The sequence below is a fragment of the Sceloporus occidentalis genome, unplaced genomic scaffold, assembly GCF_023333645.1.
Source record: "Sceloporus occidentalis isolate IW3139 unplaced genomic scaffold, rSceOcc1.0.p SCAF_20, whole genome shotgun sequence".
Taxonomy (NCBI): domain Eukaryota; kingdom Metazoa; phylum Chordata; class Lepidosauria; order Squamata; family Phrynosomatidae; genus Sceloporus; species Sceloporus occidentalis.
In genome coordinates, this window is record NW_028317000.1 from 2,669,777 (window position 1) to 2,688,923 (window position 19,147).

Genomic DNA, 19,147 nt, shown 5'->3' on the forward strand with positions numbered 1-19,147 from the left:
AAGTCCAAAGGCACTTGGGAACCACTGGTTTATTCAGAGGAGGTTTGCCATGTCTTTTCCCTGAGGCTGAGAGAGTGTGACCAGAAGTTCATAAGCACAGCTTCCCCAAATGACCCTGAAATCCCTCTCCATTTTGCCTTGGGAAATGGGGGGCTCTTTTCTTCCAAACAGAGACAAGATGGCCACCTTTGGGGGCTCCTTTGCCAATGGGGCTGGACTGGAAGGCCTCTGGGAAGAGGAGGGCAGCGGGCTCTCCTTCTTTGGAGGCTGTTTTGAGAAAGAGGCTGGGCGTCCTTTTGTCACAAGAGGGAGGGCTCCTTTGACTGTGAGTTTCTGCATGGCAGAGGAAGGGGCCAAGCTGGATGGCTGTTTAATGCTGCTAGGGAGTTGGCTGCTCCTGCTGCCAACTTCTTTCTTTCAGTAAGTCTCAAAGAGGCTACAGGAGCTCTCTCCATATGGATTCCTTAAATTATCCTTGGCCTTCCACATTTGTGGCTTTGGCTTCATATGTTCTCTCTAGGTATTTCTAGTTCCTCCAATACAAAACTATAGCCAGAAATGGCACTGGAGGACCTAGGGATTCCTAGAAAGAACACTTCTCCAGGCAGATGTTGACCATAGAGCTGCCCTGGAAGAGCTAGACCAGAGATTCCTAGAGGTGTTTTTAGTGGTTTTTCTAGTTTTATGGAGGCCCTTGAGTCAGCTGTAGTTCATAAAATATAAACTATATACACACCCACACACCATTGATTTGACTTTCAGTGCCATGGCCCCTTCTTGCAGAAACCTGGGATGTGTAGTTTGGTGAGAGCACCAGTGCCAAGGTCCAGGGGAGTGGACTAGTTTGAGTCCCTTGTTCCCAACTTATGGCCATTCGTCTTAATTTCCTTTCCCATTTCTCTGGGGAGTAGCGACTGCTTGATTAAACCCCCCCCCCCCCCAGCATGTGTTCTTGTCTTTCTGCACATCATGTCCTTAGTTTGGGAATCCCAGCAGCTCCCCCAGTTGAGTTGCACTTTGTCTCCCCCTCCAATTTTCAGGCTCTTGTCATCACAACCAAGGCAAGAATGTGGGGCCGCTCTCTCCCATGAATTTTCCCAGCTGGCATCCAAATGGCACAGAGCCTGATACTCCCCTCGGTTAACTGGGGGCCCTCCTTGCCCAACCATCTCTGCTGACTGCAGATGAAAAAGCTGTGAGGGGAGAGGCATGAGACAGCCCTGTATATGGGGGGCTCCAGCCATAACAGCCCACACAAAGCTGGGCGCAAGGGCCCCTGGATGAGCCCAGCAATGCTGCTTTTCTGATACGCCTGGGGCTAACTGGCAAAAGCACCCCCACTTGCTGTGCAATACACCATCATGCTGGAAGGCACCTGGGAAAGGCTGACCAAGGTGCCAACCTGCCCTCACTGGCCGCCAGACTGCCCTTTGAGAGACCTGAGCTGCCAAGCAGAGACCTTGGCTGGAGCTCAAGTGCTAGTCTGCAGGTGGAGTCCTGGAGGCGGAAGCAGCCGGTGGCCCTTGCAAGAGGAAGGAACCGGCTGAGAGTGTGGCTCCAAGCCAAAGGGAAAGCCATCTGGAGAGGATACACCGCTGCTTGCCTGCCTGCCATCAAGACCCGAGAAGGAGAGAGAGAGTGGATGGCGCTTGCCCAGGCTGGCAGATGCCAAGGCCTTTGGCCAGGGCTTGCTCCTGAGGGGAGAAAGGGACCATTTGTGTCTTGCTGGCCCAAAACTCCACTGGCGCCTGCCCTTAAAAGGACTTTCTGAGATGGAGACTGGAGGCGGCTTATCAGGCTCTGGCTCCAGCCCTTACTCCTGGCAAGAGGAGCTGGTGCCTGGTGGTGGTGGGGGGGGGGGCTTGCTTTCCTGGGACCCCTTGTGTCTTTGCTGTTGCTGCCTTGGAATGCATCAGGCGGCCAGCCTCTGACAAAAAAGATTCCCTGGGCAGGAAGGTGCCCTGTCCCCCTCAGGAAAGAAAACCCTGGCATCCATCCAGGAAGGAGGCAGGGAGAAGAAGAGAGGGAGATGGGGGCTGGCAGCCAGTGCCCCTCTCTGTGTGTGGCCACTGCTGCTGCCTTCTCCTCCTCTGGTTTGGGACAAAGAGAGGGTCTGAGCCAGCAGGGATGTCCTGTTGGCATTGTCTGATCATCTCGTTTTAGGAGGATGGAGGAGAAAATCTCTCTCCATGTTCCCAGTTTCACTGGATGAGCTCATGGTCTTTGAGAAACAAAATGACTGTTTCTTGCCTTGAGGCTCGGGGCTGACCAGTCTCCATGGTGTTCCCTCTTGGTCATCTAACCCCCCAAATGGAGAGGTCTGATTGAGAGAGAGCCTCAGGCCAGGCAAACTGGGCACCACTTGCCCTGCTGCCAGGAAGGCAGACAGACAGGCATCGCCCCAGTTGACAAAGGAAGCCCTTTTCTCCAGTCTCATCGTGACTCAGGGGCATGCCATGTGTCTGGGGAAATGCCATGGGCTGGGTGGCACTGCTGCATTGAGAGGGGTGGGGAGCCACAGGAGGAGGTGGTCTGCCACTCACACCCGTCACTCTCAGGGCATCTAGGCAAACCCTGTAAGGCCCAAGACTCCTTGCTTCCTGAGAGGAACGAAAAGCCCCCTGTGGCAATGCAGTAAGGGGTCCAAACACCCATGGGCAGCAGCAGGCCCTTCTTAATACAGGCCCTTCTCCAAAGGCAGATGCCCCCACAGCTTCTCTGCCCAGCTGCGTTGCATGTGGAACACAGCCTCCCATTTCTGGGGGGGGGGGGGAGGGAGGTGGGACACATTTAGCTCTCTTCCTCTTCTCAGAATATCTCTGGCCTCGAGGGAGATGATGGTGACCATCGCAGGGTTGCATCAGCCAGCTGCAGGCGCATACTTCAGGCCTTCCATCAGAGGGGCTTTCTGGCCTCCTGGGTGCTATAAAAAGCCCCCTCCCCCTCCCTTCTTTTCCTTCCACAAAGATGGGTTGGCTCTCACTCTCTGTCTTGGTAGGGACTCACACCTCGGACCTAAAAATGGCCAAACAGAGTGTGGTTGTGTAGCAAACACTACTAAAAAGGAAGAACAGACAAGCTAGGAAGAGGCTGCAGCCACTGGTTTGTGCCTGAGCCTCCTGGGAAGGGCAAGGTTTGGCCCCCTTTTCTCCTCTCCTTCTTGCCGAGTTCATTGTGTCCAAACCACTTCTGCACCTTGAACTCAGTTTGCTGCAATTGAAGCAAACAAAAAGGGAAAGTGGGAGGAGGAGAGAGAAGTGCTGAAAGTGGCTAAGAAAGTGAGAAGGCAGAGGATTAACCCAGACTCTCCCTTCCAAATACAGTGGTGCCCCGGGTTACGAAATTAATTCGTTCCGGGGCGCCGTTCGTAACCCGAAAAGCCTTCGTAAGCCGGATCGCCATAGGCGCTAATGGGGAAAAGCCGCGTTTCGTGCGAAAAAGCCGAAAAAAGCACCAAAATTTTTTTTCGTAACCCGAATAAACATTCGTAACCCGGAACAATTATTTCCTATGGGATTTTTTCGTATCCCGGAAATTTCGTAACCTGGGTATTTCGTATCCCGGGGTACCACTGTATACTTGTGGGGGATATGTGTGGTTCTGTGCCATCCCCCAGCCTTCCCCCTATTTTCTCACCCCTACTCGTCCTTAATAATAATAAATAATACTAGTGGTCAGTGTGTTGCTGGGGACAAAGGTGTTTATCACACTATACTCTTATAGTGCTACTATTCCACTTTGACTGCTCTAGCTGCCTCCTGTTGCATTCTGGGATTTGCAGTTTTAAGGAGGGGTATTTAGAATTCTCAGGCAGAGAACTTCTCTGCCTGAGAATTCTAAATACCTCTCCTTAAAACTGCAAATCCCAGAATGCAACAGGAGGCAGCTAGAGCAGTTAAAGTGGAATAGTAGCACTATAAGAGTATAGTGTGATAAACATCAAAGACCCTTCTTTCCCTCCAGCCCTTCTCTGGACAAAGAGGGCAGCCAGCTGCAGAAGAGCTCCTTGGCCGGAGGAGGGACCGACCTTTGGCGCCTAGAGTTTGGAGGGGCTAAGGCATTTCAGCCACCCCCTTTTCCTCTCCTAGAGGCTGGCTAGACCTGCCTATGCTGTCCTTGCACATTCCCTTGCTTCTCGGTTTCTCAGTCCTCCCTGCTGATGGTTAGATGGAATATACCATTTTGCCTTCAAATGTCCAGTTTTAAAAACAAGACACAGAGAGTTTGGACCTGGTGGGAAGTAATGTCTCTTTATTAGCTTAAGAAAGAGGCACTGGAGTTGGCTTCCAGTGGTTTGTCACCCCATGGAGGACGTGGCAGTGTTGGGCATTCTGAGAGCCCTTCCCAGAATCCTTTGCAAAGTGGCACTGGGGATGATGGGTGCCTCTCTCTGGTGGCACGAGGCAGCCATGGGCCTTGGGCCGTGCGGTCCCCTACCGGCCGCTGCTCCTGTCGCCCTCCAGCCCCACGGTGGGTGATCAGATCCCAGTAAAAGGGCAGAGGTGGGGGGGCTGCTCTGCCCACTTTGCCAACAGGTGCAGAACAGGCATTTCATTTTTCTTCTTTCTTCTTAAAAACAAGCAAAGTCCTGGATGCACACAGAGAGCACACAAAGGTGTTGCTCTTAAATTATGCACTCACAAACACACAGAAAGACAGACAGACAAACCAGCAACCAAAAAAAAAAGGGGGGGGGACCAAGCACAAAATGGATTAGAAATTATCTCAGAAAGAACAGTGTTAAAGGGAAAGTGGGGAGGAGGAGGGAACGGAACTTTATTAATTCACATTTATGGGGAGGACTTTGGGGTATTTTCCAGAGCCCAACTTGCCTTCCCATCCCTCCTCAGCTCTGGGACCCTCCTGTTCAACCAGCAAGTCCAGCGGCTGCCTTTCATGGGCTGGAGCCAGGTTGCCCAAACCAGAAGCCATGTCTTCTCTGGTCTAGTCAATTTTGACCCCACACTAAGCTCTGGGGAAAAGGAGGCCCAGCTGTGGGGCCCCCTACTTTCTTCAAGTTACCCCTGTGAGCGAGCGGAAGACCCTGGCCCCCCAATTTCCCACCCACCCACCCACCCAGCCAGGGCCAGAGGTAACGCAGGGCATCCCAGGGAGAACCGGCAGTGCGGCATAAGGAGAGGTGGGCACCCTTAGCAGAAGGCCAAGCCCCACGGCTGCCCCACTGGGACTTATAAGGCACAGGACTTGAATGCTCCTTGGAACAAACGGGCTTTTAAAAAAGCTACCACAAAGTGTTATAGGGGCAAATATTCTATAGGTAATCAGAGCTTTTGATTGTTATTTGGACTGCCTCTTTGAACTGCCAAATGGAAGGAGGGAGGGAGGGAAGTGGTTTGGAAGAAAATGTCCCCTTTGGCCAGCCGTGATAGTGCTGGAGCTCATGGTTGGGCCAGGTGGGATCTCAGTTGCCCTCCAGAGACCAGGGCTCTTCCTCCTCCTCCTCCTCCTCATCTTCTTCTGGTCGGAACTTGAGGTTTTGGCTGGGCTGCAGGCAGAGAAGGTCCTCCCCAAAGTCTGGAGCGACGGAGACGTCCTCCAGATCCCTCTCCCTTCTTCCCTTCCCGCGAGAAGTCTGCAGGATTTCAGCAAAGATGCTCTGGGGTGCTTCCAGGGCCTCTCGCCCTCCTCGCTGGTCCAGAAAAGCTTCTTCATGGGTTTCGGAGCCAACTTCTCCTGCTCTTGGTGCCTCTACAGCGGACAGGGTCTGAGGCAGGCTGTGGCTAGTGGTGTCTACCATGGGGAGGTCATCATCCATCTCTTCTCGGGGGAGCTCTTCAGAGATCGTGATCTTCTTGACCTGTCCTTCTGCAGAAGTGCTGATGTCCCTCTCCATGGTCCTGGGAAGGAGAGGCCCAAGGCCATTCAGCATCTCCCCAGCAAAATCCACAGTGCTGGGATCTGCCTGAAGCCCATTTGTGGTGCTTTCGGTCCACAGATGGGGGGGCCCTGCTGGGTCTTTGGCACTGGAGGAAGACACCTCTGGCACCTCTTTCACAATCTGGGGCACGCCTCTGTCCAATGATGTGGCAGAAACATCGGGACTCTTTTTCTCTGGGGAGAAGGGTGCTTCTTCCCCTGCGGATGGTGGTCCAACCTCAGTGCTCTGCTCAGCTGCTTTGATCAGCTCCTGGTTGAACTCCAGGGCTTGCTCCACAATTTCCAGGATGTCAGAGTCTTTCATGCCGTCTAGTGAAGAGCTCATGGTCGCCTCTGGTGAGGGGTCAGGGAAACCCTTGGCCCTTGGACCAAGCTCAGCAGGGTCTTCCTCTTGAGGTTCCTCCTCCCTTCCATGACTCTCTAGCTTGGAGGTCTGACAGGGTTCAGGGGCACCTGGCAGCACCATCTCAGCACATGTCAGATCTTTGGGGTCTGCCTCCATGGCCCTCTGGAACCCTAGGGGCTCTTCTTCCTCCAGCACAATCTCCCCCAGGTCAGCCACGCTGGTCAGAGGGGAATCCTTATGGGGGCCTTCAGCCTCCACCTCCTCTTGGTCGCTCAGTTCCAGGGAGCCACCATCTTCTGCAGGGACACTTTCCTCTAGGCTCCCGGGGTCAAAGGAACCCGCTTGGAAAACGCTGTCCTGCTCTGGCTTCCAGGCAAAATCTGCCTTGGCTTTCCCCTCAGGGGTCTGCTCTGCCAACTCAGGTTCTTTTTCTACATCGCCTCCCTGTTGGAGGCTGCTCCCCTCAGCCTCTTTCTCGGATTCTGCCTCCAAGGGCTCAGGATAAAGTGCAAAATGCTCTTCTGCTCTGGACAGCTCAGGTTTTGCTATGTGTGGGTCTTGGTTCTCTTCTTGAAGGGGTTCTGGCCTTTCAGTCTTAGTTTCTTCCATATCTTTGGCAGCTGGTGTCTCCTCTGACTCCACAGGGCAGCTTTCCTCCTCCTTGAACCCTTCCTGTTCCTTGTCTTTTTCTCTTGGTGGGGGGCTGCTTGGACCTCCGTCCTCCAGCACTTGCTCGGTCTCTTCCTTCAGGAACTCATAGCCATCTCTGGCAGCGTCCTCATCCTCTGGAAGCCGCTGGGATTCAGTGGTTGTGGCCAACGTCTCTGCCAAATATGCACACAAGGGTGTGTGATCTGGCAAGGTTTCCTCTAGCATAATCTCTTGCCCACTTTCCAATTCTTTTTCAATTCCCTCTCCTTTGCAGGTGGCATTCGGGGAGGTATCTGGAGATTCAAGGGACTCCTCTGACTCCAAAGAGTCATTCTGTGACTGAGGTTCGCTTGCATCGGTGTGGCCTGTGTCTTCGGAACCACTGAGGGTGTCTCTCTGTACTTCTGAGGGAGCCTCAGTTTCCTGGCTGGCATCGAGGGTGGCACTTTGCCCGAGGGCAGTTCCCTGCTGGCTCTGGTCAGTTTCCTCATCTTTCCCAGTGATAACCTGCTGCTCACTTGCAGCCCCTTGTCCCTCAGCCATTGCCTGTTGGGCTTCAGAGCCCTCTGGGGGTCCATCTTTTTCCTCCAGGTGAAGACGGGGGCTGACCTGGCCTGCCTTTCCTTCCTCCTCCTTCTCAGCCTCTTTGGCTTTTGGGTCTTTGAGCATTTTGGCTCCCTCCAGGGCACAATCCTCGGCCTCAGGAGAAGCCATGGGGATCTCCTCCTCCTCCATTTCCTGCTCCATCTGCAGTTGCTGAAGAGACGCTTCCAGGGCTCCTTCCACTTGTTCTCCTGTGGAGATCTCTTGCTCCAGAACAACGTTCTCCACTTCCTGATGCTCCAAGGCCACCTCTTGCAAGCCAACAGCCTCCATGCCTGAGAAGTCTTCATTTTCCAAATCATTCTCTTCTTCCTGGATATCTCTGGGTAGGGCAATTCCTTCTTTACCCTCCTCTTCCTCAGCTCCCCTGCTGTCCGTAACCCCTGGCTCACCTGGCAAGGTGTTTTCTTCATTCCTTGCTGAATAAACACTCCCCAAGAGAGTCTCTTCCACACTGAAGGCCTCTGGTTCCAAGGCCACCTCTTCTGCTTCTTCCTCTGGCAAGGAAGAATCGGTCTGGCAAAGCGCTCCTTTTTCCTCCTCAGGCTTCTCCTGCTCCACCAGAAGAAAGAGGTCCTCTTGACACCTTTCCAGAGGCAAAGCCGTGTGGCTCAAGGGAGACAAACTCCCAGTGGCCGGTCCTCCATCCTCTGTCCGAAACTCACTTCTTGGCATCTTCTCTTGAAGGTCACACTCCTCATTCTCCCTGGAGGGGCTCCAGAGCTCCCTCCTCTCCTCATCCTCCGAGAAGTGGAGGGCTTCAGTACTCACCACCTCAAGGTCTTCTGTCCCTCCCTCTGCCTCTTCCCAGCATCCTCCTGTGGCACCGGCGGGATCCTGGCAGTGGCCAGCGCCAGCCTCCCAGCTCTCCTTATCCGCAAGCGCCTCTTTCCCCACATGATGCGCTGGTGCTGGGCATTCAGAAGCAACTTCAGGCTCATCCAAGAGGAAGGCAGGTGTCTGCCCACCATCATCACTCTTGTTCTGCTCTGGATATTTGGTTTCTTTGTAAATCTCCATTCCTTCAGTGACAGGAATGTCCATTGCAATTTGTTCCCTGATTCCTTTCTCCTCTGACAGTCCGCTCTCCAAAAGGGAGGGTGGTTCTGGATCCCCGGACACCCACAGCCCTCCTTCCTCTTCTTGACATTCAGCATGGGCTTCTTGTCCACCATTTACCTCAACAGATGCTTCAAAGCCTTCAATGTCCTCTGGCCACTCAGCCGATTGACCGTTTCCCTTCAAGTCTTCATGTAGCTCCTCCATGCCTTCCAACCCTTTCCTGCTTGGAGCAGGAGTTGCTTCGTTTTCTTCTTCCAAGGAGGAAGAGTCATTGGAAGGGAAGCCATTTTGTGTCTCCATCACGCTGAGCAAGCTAGATTCAGGAGGAGTGTCTGTGCTCTTCATGTCTTTGGTTGCAATTGCTAAAGCTTCTGTGATCAACTGGCTGGGGGTCTCTCCTGGTGGTCTGCCACTGGGGTACTTCTCTTCCTCTTCCTCTTCCTCTTCTTCTTCCCTAGCTACTTCAGAGTCATCTTCCTTCTCCATTATCCCTTCCACTTTCTCCATGTGCGTCCCAGTTTTCTCTCCTCCTCCTTCCTGGTCCTTCTCTTTGGGGCTGGACTCTTCCAATATATTTGGAATGATGGGACTGATGGAGTCGGACACTGGGTGAGATTCACGGAAGAAGGACTGGGAAACACTTTCTATCCGGGTGGCTGTCACCACCTGGCTTTGCTGGGATGCACCCAGCTGGAAAGCAGTGGATTCAACAAGGACCGGGGCCTCCTCCTGGGTCAGTGCCAGGTCAAAACCTTTGGCGGATTGGGACTGAAGGACGGTCTTGGCTTTCTGGAACTCCCTGGCCACTGGGCTTCTGGTCTTGGGCAGCAGAGAAGCAGGGCTGGATGCAAGGGAGGGCTTTCCGGGGCTCCTGGGTGACCACAGCCTTGTGCTTCCCCTCAGGAAGGTGGCAGGACTTGGCCAGGGATCTCGGGAATCCAGGTGGCCCCTCTCTCGAGACATGGCGGCTTGGGGCTTACTGCCATTGACTTCTGCTCTCAGATCTGCAGGGGGCACAAAGGAAGAAGACAAGGCTGTTAGCGCTGGAGGTCAGTAAAAGAAACAATGGTTCATTAATGGTGATGGGTGTTAGTAGAGCAAGCCAGAGGTGGGGAGGATCCAGGCTTGGGAGCCACTGGGAGGTTGGCAGAAGGCTGGCACAGGAGCCCCACTCCCAACAGCAGCCAAATGCACCCATGACTTCCCTGTCTGAACCAGGCAGATGAAATGAAGGGAGTGCTGGGAAAGCCAAGCTGGGAGCCAAGCCCACTTGTGGTGCCAAGGGCATGTTCTTTGTCTCGGAATATCTCTGCACGTGCCCAGAGGCATTGCAGTCCTTCCCCTCAAAGACCACATCCCTTGCCTTGGGCTCTGTCTAGGAGTCTTGGGGTGCCACTGAAAGAACCCCAAGTGTAGCTGACCCCTGAGATCTGCCAGCTCTTCATTAATGGACTGATGGAACAGGCAAATCTGCACCATTTCAGCGGGTAGCCCTGAGGAAAGCGGCAGGGCTCCTTTGAGCTGAGAGGGTGTCTGCCAGGATGTCACAGGGGGACCCGATCCTAAAAGGAGGTACTCCTCCCCTCCCATAGGAGAGGATGATGCGGACAGCCATCAATCAATCAGTCAATCAATCAGTCAATCAATCAATCAATCAATCAATCAATCCCTTTATTTATATCCTTCCTTTCCCTTCAAAAGTGGGAACTCAGCCAGGCTTTGGCCGTCCAGAGTTTGCATCCATCATTTTATTTAGAACAATTGCTCAACAAAGAGGCAGGTTGGCTGATGGAGTAGTTGGGCCAGCTGCTTTTGATTGTTGTCTTTTTAATGGAGGGATCTGACAAAGTAACGTAATGGACAGCGTAGCCCTGGGGTCCCCTCTCCAGAAGGTGAGCCCAAAGCCCACCTGGCTGCTTTTGATGGCATCAGCACAGAAGGGTTATTGTTGCTGTTGTGTGTGTGTGTGTGTGTGTGTGTGTGTGTGTGAGAAAGAGAGAGAGAGAGAGAGAGAGAGAGAGAGTCCTCCTCCCAGCCCCAGAGTGACCCTCTCCAGTGCCACCACCTTCCTACCTTTGAGGCTGGAGGGCAGCTTGAAGTCCACTGCGGTTGGCATCTGCAGCCTGGTGCTCTCAGCTTCCAGAAGGGTCCTGGAAGGGGAAGGAAGGAGCTGAGCCTTTGCTCTCTCTAGGTGAGGTCTGAATCCCATTCCTGAGTCCTAACTAGACCCACCCAGTCAATGGGATTTACCCATGGGTTGCCTCTCCAGCTGATAACCTGTTGAATAGGTGGGCTCTGGCTGGAAGTAATCCAGAGGGTGTGTTTCAGGACAGGGACTAAGAAGGCGAAGTCTCTGGCCCCATTTGTGTCCCCATTGTGCCAGTAATGGGAGCAAGAGAATGCAAGCGGGGCAGCCACTCAGGGCTCTACTGGTACTGGTTTCCCCCATAAAGAGGAGACCCCCCTCCTTTTGCCACAGCCACTTTTTAGGATCTGGGCACCTGCGGGTACCTTTCCTGAGTGTGTGGAACTCCCTGCCAAGAGAAGGTGGGCAGCCCTCTCCCATCCTCTGTCCAGAGGCAGCAGGGCTGTGGAGTGTGGGTCTCTCTGTGGGTCTCTGTGTGTGTGGACCTCAGGCAGGGAAGCCCCACAGGGGCAGAAGGGGGCTTGCAGTCCCAGCAGGAGGTCTCTTTGACTGATGGGTTTTTAATTGCTCTGATGTTTCCTGTTTCCAAATCCATTTGTCTTGTTTGACTCCAATGAAGCCAAAGCAGGGTCCCATTTCCTTTTTTATTGGGAGATGAATCTCACAAAAGCAGCAATACTAACATTCAGCCATGGGGGGGCACAGGGGGATATTTGAGGGTCCTTGGCAGATTCCTCCCTTCTGCCTTCAGAGCCCCTTCCCCAGAGGCAACTGAAGCCAGAGGAGTGGTCCAGAAACACACAGCCCCTCAGACGCTGCCCCCTTGCAGCCCTGTGGCTTGGCACACAGCCCTTGGGCCACCTGGGTGACCTCATGGCTGGCCTTGCCCCCCCCCACCCCTCCCCTCTTCCCCCAGCCAGCAGGGACCCCATTCTCATGCTAATGGGGCAGGCCCCCTCTTCTCCCCCCTCCCTCCAGCCCCACTTTGCCTGGGAGCCATCTGGAGGGAGGAGAAGGGGGCAGCAAAGGTCCCCTTGTTCCCATGGAATGGGGCCTTGGGGGGGGTGTGGGAAAACTGGAGTGGGAGGGAGCAAAAGAAGATGAGGCAAAGGCTTCATTGAAAGAACTCCCCTTCCTCCCCATGGGGGAGGGCAGTCAGGAGGCGATGGGGGGCATGGGGGGGCAGAGGAACAGCCAGCCATTTGGAGGGGGAGACTCCAGAAAGATGTGCGGAGGACACAACAACTGTTTCTCTTCTTTGGCGAGAGGAAGAGAGAGAGCGCCTCTTTACCTGGGGATGGGTGGGAAGGAAGCCCCCCTCCCCAGTCAAGAAGGCAACAGGGGTGAGGGGAGCCCATATGGGGAGGGAAGGAGGAAGATGGGGTGCTCCCTTTCCTTGGGGTCCCAGGAGCTCCTCACCGGTAGGTGGCCACTTCCAGGCTGAGGGACATCTTGAGGTGGGCCAGCTGCTGCCGGTCCTCCAGGACTTGGGCGATCTGGGACCGCAGGGAGCGCTTCTCCTCCTCCAGAGACTCCACGGCCAGCTGGACAGAGAAGGGGAGAGGAGAGGTCATCGCTTGGCCATATTGCCAGCCTCTGCCCATAGCTCACTTGGGGCCTCTTGGCACGGCTGGCAGAAGCCATGGGCAAAGGAAGCCTGCCTGCTTTCCCTCCATGTTGCAAATGCCCCAGGAGGCCTCCCAGGGATGAGGGGCTTGCTAGCTCCATCCTCACACAACCTAGCCCTAGCTCTCAGCCACATGCAAGGAAATGCAGCGACACGCAGTGTGTGCCGGCTCAAGCCACATGCACAGCCCTGGGAACTGAATGACCCATGAGTCACGATATGCTCAGACACTTTTCTCCACAGCTACAGTTGCAGCCCACCCACAGATGCTTTGGGTCACATCTGCTGCTGCCCCTCCTCAACATCTCAGGGGCATTCAGCCATGGGGCAGGGGTGGGGTGGTCCATTCAAGGCCATACCTTGACACAGCAGCTGAGTGCCTGGAGCGGCTGATGACCCTAGCCAGCTACTCACCTTCCCAGGCTGTCCCCCGCCCTGGGCCTTTGGTTTCCCACAGTGGCCACTCACTGGGGAGCCCCCCTGCCCCACACATCCTTTGGACCAGACTTTGGTGGCAACAGGAGACAGTTAAGGTCAGAGGCAGAGGAGTGTGCATGTGTATGGGGGTGTCTCTCTGGACCAGCAAAGACCCCAACACATGGATGGCAGGAGGCATCTGCCTCAGCCTCCGCTCAGCTTCTTGTCTTTCCTTTTTGCATCAGCAAAGAAAGCAAGGACAGGCAAGGAAGAGGGATAGGTGGGCACTGAGGAGAGCAAGCTGGGTTGGACAAGGTCTCGGAAAGTTGCCAGGGTAACCATCTTGAGGTGCGGCGGCTTCTTTGCCACTCCGAGGTCAAGGGTACCTGCTCCATACCTTTGAGACACCCCTTGGATCAAAGTGAGGAGCCCTCAGAACTATGGGTCAGCCCAAGGTGGCCCCTTTCAGGACCCAGAGCCGATGCTTTTCATCCCCCCCTTTGGTGTACAGGTTGATCTTTCCGGGAACTGCCAAGACAAGGAGGCCCTGACCATGGTTGATGGAGATGGCTGGCCTAGCCGGGAAGTGTCTTTTTCTGGAGGCAGATGCGGGAATTTTGCTTGTCGTTGGGGGGCCACCTTGTCCTGGCCCTAAAGCCAGCCTCTTCCCGCCACCCCATCATCCACGTGCGCCTCTCATACCCAGCTCCACCCACCCACCTGGAGCTTCTCGGCCTCCCCTTGCTGGAGCTGCCCTTGGTGGGAGAGGCTCTCCTCCAGGGCCTCCTTGCGGCTCTGCAGGCCGGCCATCTCGGTCTCCATCTGTTGGAGCTGGAGTCGGCTCTGCCGGTTGCCCTGGACGGCCCGCCGGAGCTCCTCCTTGGCCTGGCTGAGAGAGGCCTCTGCCTGGGAGACCCCACACTTGTAGGTCTCCACCGCTCCCTGCCAGATGGCTGACAGCCGCTGGGCATAGTCCTCCACCTCCAGGGGCTGGGGGCAACCGGGGGTTACCCCTTGGAAGACCCCCAGGGTCCGGGGGAAGCCGGCCGCCTCCTGCTCCAACCCGGCCAGCTCCTCCCGGTGGGCTTCCGCCAGCCCCTCGGCCTCCTTCTCCAGCTGGGCCGCTTTCTCCTGCAGCCACAGCTGGGCCCTCCGCTCTTCCTCCAAGGCCTTCTTGCCCGCAGCCAGGGCCCTCTTGGCCTCCTCTCTGGCCGCCCGCTCCTTCTGGCACTGGCCGGTCACCTCCTGGACCTGGTCGCTGAGGGCCAGCCGGGCCAGCTCGGCCACATGCTTCTCCCGGAATGCCTGGTCCAGGGTGGCCCGAAGGGAGGCCAGCTCTTCCTCATAGTGACCTCTCCAGCAGGAGCCCTCGGGGGACCCGGCCTTCAGGCTCTGGATCTCGGACCTCAGCAGCCCATTCTCTTCCTCCAGGGACTTCACCCGGGCCAGATAGGCCTCCAGGCGCTTGTTGAGGCCCCACATCTGGAGGGACTCCTCGCCCATGGACCGTGAGCTCATGAAGCTCTCCATTGACCCCAGCAGAAGGGCAGCCCACTGATGCCTCCTCTTAGAGCTCTTGCGCTACTTGTGGGAAGAGAGTCCCTGGCAGAGGAGTCGGCCAGTGAATGAAGGGGCCGCCCAGCCACCACCGCCTCCTATTCATACTGAGGGGAGGCTCCGGAGGCTGGGCTGGGAGTGGGCTGGGACCTCCCTCCCCTTCCCTCCCTCCATCCTCCAGCCCTGGGAAAAAGGCAAGCCCTGCGGTGGCCACAAGGAGAGTGACCCTGGTCTGGCCAGGCCTCTTCTGGGCCACTGCCTTGAGTTCATTTTAAGTCGGACAGAGAGAAGGTGGATATGGTTCAGAGAAGAAGGGCAACAAGGGGATGGAGAGCAAAGCCCATGAGGAGAGGCTGAGGGAGCTGGGCATGTCCAGCCCAGGGGTGACAGGGGCATCTCCCTCTTTAAATCCCTCAAAGGCTGCCCTAAAGGGGAGGACCAGGCCTCATGGTCTCAGGAGGGTAGATTCTGACTGAACATCTTGGTAGTAAGAGGGGTTTGGCAATGGCGCCCATGGCCTAGAAGTGTGGAGGGCTTTCCTTCTCTGGACATCTTCAGAAAGAGGCTGGACAGGTCCTTGCTGCTGGTGAGGCTCTGGGCCCTCCTCTGCGTCTAGGGTTCTGTGATTCTGTGACCCAGAGGCTGGGCAAAGATCCCAGCTCTGGAGCAAGAGCCAGACGGCCAGATTCACTGTTAACATTTGAGGTCCATCAGATGGACAAGCAAGTTCCCTGCCCAAAGCCACACTCTTCTTGCCACCAGGTGAACTCTTCAGAGTCCATCATCCCCCTCAAGGGAAGTGAGGGCAGCTTGTGGTACAACTGGGAGGCTAGGAAAGGGGTGCTTCAGGTGATGCAACTAGACAGGGCATACAATAGCCAGTGTGGTCAGTCGCCTCCACAGATCTCTCCTTGAAAGCTGACTGTCCTTTGGGTGGCATCCTTTAGCTGCTCTCAGCTCTGGGGCCAAAGGGAGAGGCAGCGTGGCTCCACAGGCTCTGGCCATGGCTGCTTACTGCCCCCCCCCACCCACACACACACCTGTGGCGCTGCTGCCACTGATCACAGGGCTTGGGGGCTCTGCTTTGCTGCATCACAACTTCTGGGAAATCCCCAAAAGGAATCAATTCCACAAAGCTCAGGTTCCTCCAAAAGAGGGGCAATGGCGCCCTCTTGTGGACAGAGCGCCACACTCCTCCGCTGGGAAACGCTCCTGCCTGGTTTTGGGAAAGAGCTTTATTGTTAATAAAGGAAGCTTTATTGTTGCTAACTCCCCTCGACCTCGAGTTAAGGGCAGCCCCAAAAATGAATGAGAGACCTTCAACATGAACTACCCAGCAAAGGCCTTGCAGACTCAGGGCAGCCACCTGCAATGCAGTCCTTCTCCTTTCCTACTGCCTTCCACCTTACTAAGCATTAGTATGTAGAGAGATCTTGTAGCATCTTTCAGACTACCCCCACCAATCCACCAAATGCACCTGAGCAAGTAGGCTTCAGTTTACAAAAGCTCATGCTGCTAACTTCTTTCTTCCAGTTGGTCTCAAAGGTGCTACAAAATCTCTCTACAGACTGACCCTACAGACTAATACAGCTATATCTTTGAATTTCCTTACTAAGCATTAGCATCTTTTCTAGTGAGTCATGTCTTCTCATGATATGTGCAAAGTATGGCAGCCTCAGTTGAGCCACCTTGTCTTCCAGGGAAAATTCAGGCTTCCTTTGCTCTTGGACCCATTCCTTTAACCTTTTTAGCAGCCCTTGGTATCTAGAGCACTCTCCTCCAGCACCTGATTTCAAGCGAGTTGCTTTTATTCCTTCATTGTCTTGATTTCACAACCATACATTTCTAGAAACGGGAAATGCAATAGCAGGGCCGATCCAGACTTTGGTATTCAATGATATCTCTGTACACTAAAGGATCTAGTCCCTTCATAACTACTTAGTCTAACCAAAATTCTCCTGAGCCATGAGGAAACCCCTCTGGGACGGTTTGCAGTGTGTGTGTGTGTGTGTGTGTGCGCACGTGCACGCGCACACACTGGACACATGCACATTCTCTCTCTCTGAGTGGCAGGCAGCCTGGCTCAGTAGTCAGAGCAAATCTCTTTAAAAGGCGAAAAGCAGCTACTTTTATTGTGGGAAGAAGGTGGAAGCAGGCAGCAGGTGCTTGACTGGAAAACAGTCCAACCCCCATGTGCATCCGCGCTACAGGTGGAAGGGACGCCCCTGTCCTTTGCCCCCTTTTCCTCCAGAGATGGGGCCCACGGTCCCCCTGGGGCGTGTCAGAAGAGTGCTCCCTCTCACGTTGCTCTCTCCTCCGCTTCTTCTTCCGCGTCTTCTTCCTCATCTTCCTCCTCCTCTGGCTGATCCCTGTCCAGCTCTCGGGGCGGCACTTGCACCCCCAGCTGGGTCTCCACCCGAGAGAGCCGCACCCGCACCCCCCGCAGCTGCCCCCGAAGGGCCTTGAGGGCCTTCAGGCAGGCCTGGCAGTGACGGAGGTCCCTCTGGCCTGGAAGAGAAAGGCGGAGGTCAAGACAAGTGGGGATGGTCAAGAGGGCACCTGCTCTCTGCCCTGCCCTCCAAAGCAAACTCTTCAGCTGCACCTTAAAAGGCTGGAACCAGTGTTGGGGTGCCCTCAACCCTCTCCGCTTAAAGCCTCCCATCAAAGCTCCTGTGGTTCCCCTCTCTCCGTTCAAATGTGGCCCCACTCCCTGCCTACGCATCTGATCCCTTTCGCCCCCTCCTCCCAAATGATTCCCACAGACCCACTGAAGGCTCCTTGGGGCTGGGAACTCTCCTTGCATTTTGCTCAGGGCTGCACTGCTGAGCGTATTGACCAGCACAAGGTGCGCTGGCCACATCTTGGTAGTGATGGAGGGGTTTCAGAGAGGCAGGCAGGGCAGGGGTGCTGGGCAGTGGGTGACTGGGCCGAGAGTTGGTGGATGGAAGGGGCTGGGGTTGTCTTTACTGTCCCCCATCACCATGACCATGGGAGGGAGGAGACTTACGGTCCTGGAGGTGGTGGCCCTGCAGCGCAAGGAAAGTCTCCAGTGCTTCTCTCAGGTCCTTGAGCTCAGGCTTCAGTGGAGGCGGAGAGGGCGGTGGAGGGGGGAAAGGGTGGGGAGGGAAGAGGGAGAAGCTGGAGGGGGGTGGGGAGGGGTCCAAGGGGGCCCCCACTTCCCGGCAGGACCCCAGGAAGACTGAGGAGAGCGAGGAGCAAGAGGAGAGGGCCAGGAAGGGCCGGGAGGAGGCGGCCACCACCGCCAGGGGGTCCCCTCGGGAGAGGCCTGCAAGCAGAGGGGAGAAAGGGGTCAATCACCAGGGTGGCCCCAGACCCCAGAGGCCCCTCACCACCACCACCACCACCACCCCGGCTCCTTACTGCTGCGTGTCGTCTTCAGCTGTGGAGGAGCTGCCTGTGGGCCTGAAAAAGAAGGGGGCAAATGGGTGGAAAAGCCTCCCCACTACTAGGGGCACTGCCATGGGGTAGAGCAGGAGGAGATCTGGGGGAAGGAGCCTTGGCATCACACAGGAAAGGCAGGGATGAGAAGGGACCCGGCTCACCTTCTGGCTCTTGGCGCTGTACCCGGACCTCGGTTCGAACTAGCCTCCTGCGGGCGCGGGAGAGCTGGAGGCTGAGGGTCCGCAGGCTGCGCGGGAAGACCCTGCAGGCACGGCGGATCTTAAACTCTGCAGGAGGAGTGAGAAGGTGGCAATGGGGCAGTGCCAGCAGCACCTGCACCCATCTGGGGCCCAGGTGGGGCAAAGGGGGTACTTACGCCCCCGGAGGTACTGGGCCTGCATCTCCTTCAGTGCCTCCAGCTGCCCCTGCAGGGCCTCCAGGGTGAGAGGGGGCTCTGGCCACGGTGCGCAGGGGGCTGGTGGCAGGGTCTCCAGGGGGCCAGATGGGGCCAAGTGGGGCTCCGAGGGAGCAGGCAAGATGCGGCCTCCTGAAAGTGGAGGCAAAGGCCAGGTTGGGGTGATTAGTTGCCCCCCACTTTCCCCTCAACCCTTATGGAGGGGATGGGGCTGAGGGGGGGCAGATGCACCGCTGGCAGCAGTCACATGCCTCAGCTTCATAAACCAGCCCCAAGCCACATAAGTTCCCACTTTGGTCTTGAGTCCTCTGAAGGCGCCTAAGACCATGTCTCTCTAGGAGGGGAGAAGGAGGCACTGCACCCACTCTTTTGAGCAAAGGCAGGCCATTTTTTTGGGAGGGAGGCTTGGTTCAGCCCTGGCACATCCACGCACACCCCAGACGCTCCTTGGATCCCCACTCACCATCCTCCTGGTCCTCCTTCACCTCTGGCAGCCTGAAAGGAGAGGAAGACATTCCCTCTGGATGTGGCAAGGCACTTGGGCAGGGGTGGGGTGCCAGGGGCCCCGGCCTTCCTCCAGCTTCCCTGCCCAGGTGGCCAACCCCCTCTCCCTCTGCAGGAGCCCCACTGAGAGGGACTGGGGGCTACATCCAGATAGGAGAGGGCCCACCATCTTCTCAGGGACCCAGTTTGCCACTGAGGGAGGCCTGGGCATGGTCCCCTGCCCACCTCCTTGCTATGTCCCTGGGGCAGAGGTCTCTCCAGCAGGTCACCTCACATGCACACCCAGCCCCTGCCTGGCTCAGAAGGACCCGTCTGCCTCACCCTCCTTCGGGTGCCAGCAGGTGGGTGGGAGCAGCCTTAGGAGCCCCCTCCTGCCCCCCAGCCCAGGCCTTAGGGTTTGGGGGCACTCACTTCGCCTCATCCACTGGCTGGCTGGATCTCCTGGAAGGAAGAAGGCAATGAGGGAGGGATGGTGAACGAGGCAGGTGGGGTTGGCACATTCAGGAGGGCAGGGGCGAG

General features: G+C 56.2%; 2 protein-coding genes across 2 annotated transcripts; both read right to left on the reverse strand.

The window, feature by feature from the left end:
* Positions 1-5,089: 5,089 nt before the first annotated feature.
* LOC149301719 (uncharacterized) lies at positions 5,090-14,356 on the reverse strand. Its single transcript, XM_089483376.1, has 4 exons — positions 13,471-14,356; positions 12,126-12,250; positions 10,634-10,710; positions 5,090-9,564 (listed from the first exon to the last, which is right to left on the reverse strand). The coding sequence occupies exons 1-4, from the start codon at positions 14,278-14,280 to the stop codon at positions 5,423-5,425; spliced, it is 5,154 nt and encodes a 1,717-aa protein (XP_089339502.1). The 5' UTR covers positions 14,281-14,356; the 3' UTR covers positions 5,090-5,422.
* A 2,078-nt stretch (positions 14,357-16,434) lies between these two features.
* On the reverse strand, positions 16,435-18,639 carry LOC149301720 (uncharacterized). Its single transcript, XM_089483583.1, has 6 exons — positions 18,588-18,639; positions 18,086-18,256; positions 17,871-17,996; positions 17,689-17,730; positions 17,315-17,593; positions 16,435-16,815 (listed from the first exon to the last, which is right to left on the reverse strand). Exons 1-6 carry the CDS (start codon positions 18,637-18,639, stop codon positions 16,607-16,609), a joined length of 879 nt encoding a protein of 292 aa, XP_089339709.1. The 3' UTR covers positions 16,435-16,606.
* Between the last annotated feature and the right edge of the window lie 508 nt (positions 18,640-19,147).

Bases quoted from the DNA above. Each gene is read 5' to 3' on its own strand.
- LOC149301720 (XM_089483583.1), bottom strand. From the start codon at position 18,639: ATGTCTTCCTCTCCTTTCAGGCTGCCAGAGGTGAAGGAGGACCAGGAG. The intron at 18,257-18,587 runs GTGAGTGGGGAT...CTCCACTTTCAG, and splicing joins GAAGGAGGACCAGGAGGATG to GAGGCCGCATCTTGCCTGCT. The intron at 16,816-17,314 runs GTAAGTCTCCTC...TTTCTCTTCCAG, and splicing joins GGGCCACCACCTCCAGGACC to GCCAGAGGGACCTCCGTCAC.
- LOC149301719 (XM_089483376.1), bottom strand. From the start codon at position 14,280: ATGGAGAGCTTCATGAGCTCACGGTCCATGGGCGAGGAGTCCCTCCAG. The intron at 10,711-12,125 runs GTGAGGAGCTCC...TTCCCCTTCCAG, and splicing joins CTGGAAGTGGCCACCTACCG to GACCCTTCTGGAAGCTGAGA. The intron at 9,565-10,633 runs GTAGGAAGGTGG...TGCCCCCTGCAG, and splicing joins GCTGCCCTCCAGCCTCAAAG to ATCTGAGAGCAGAAGTCAAT.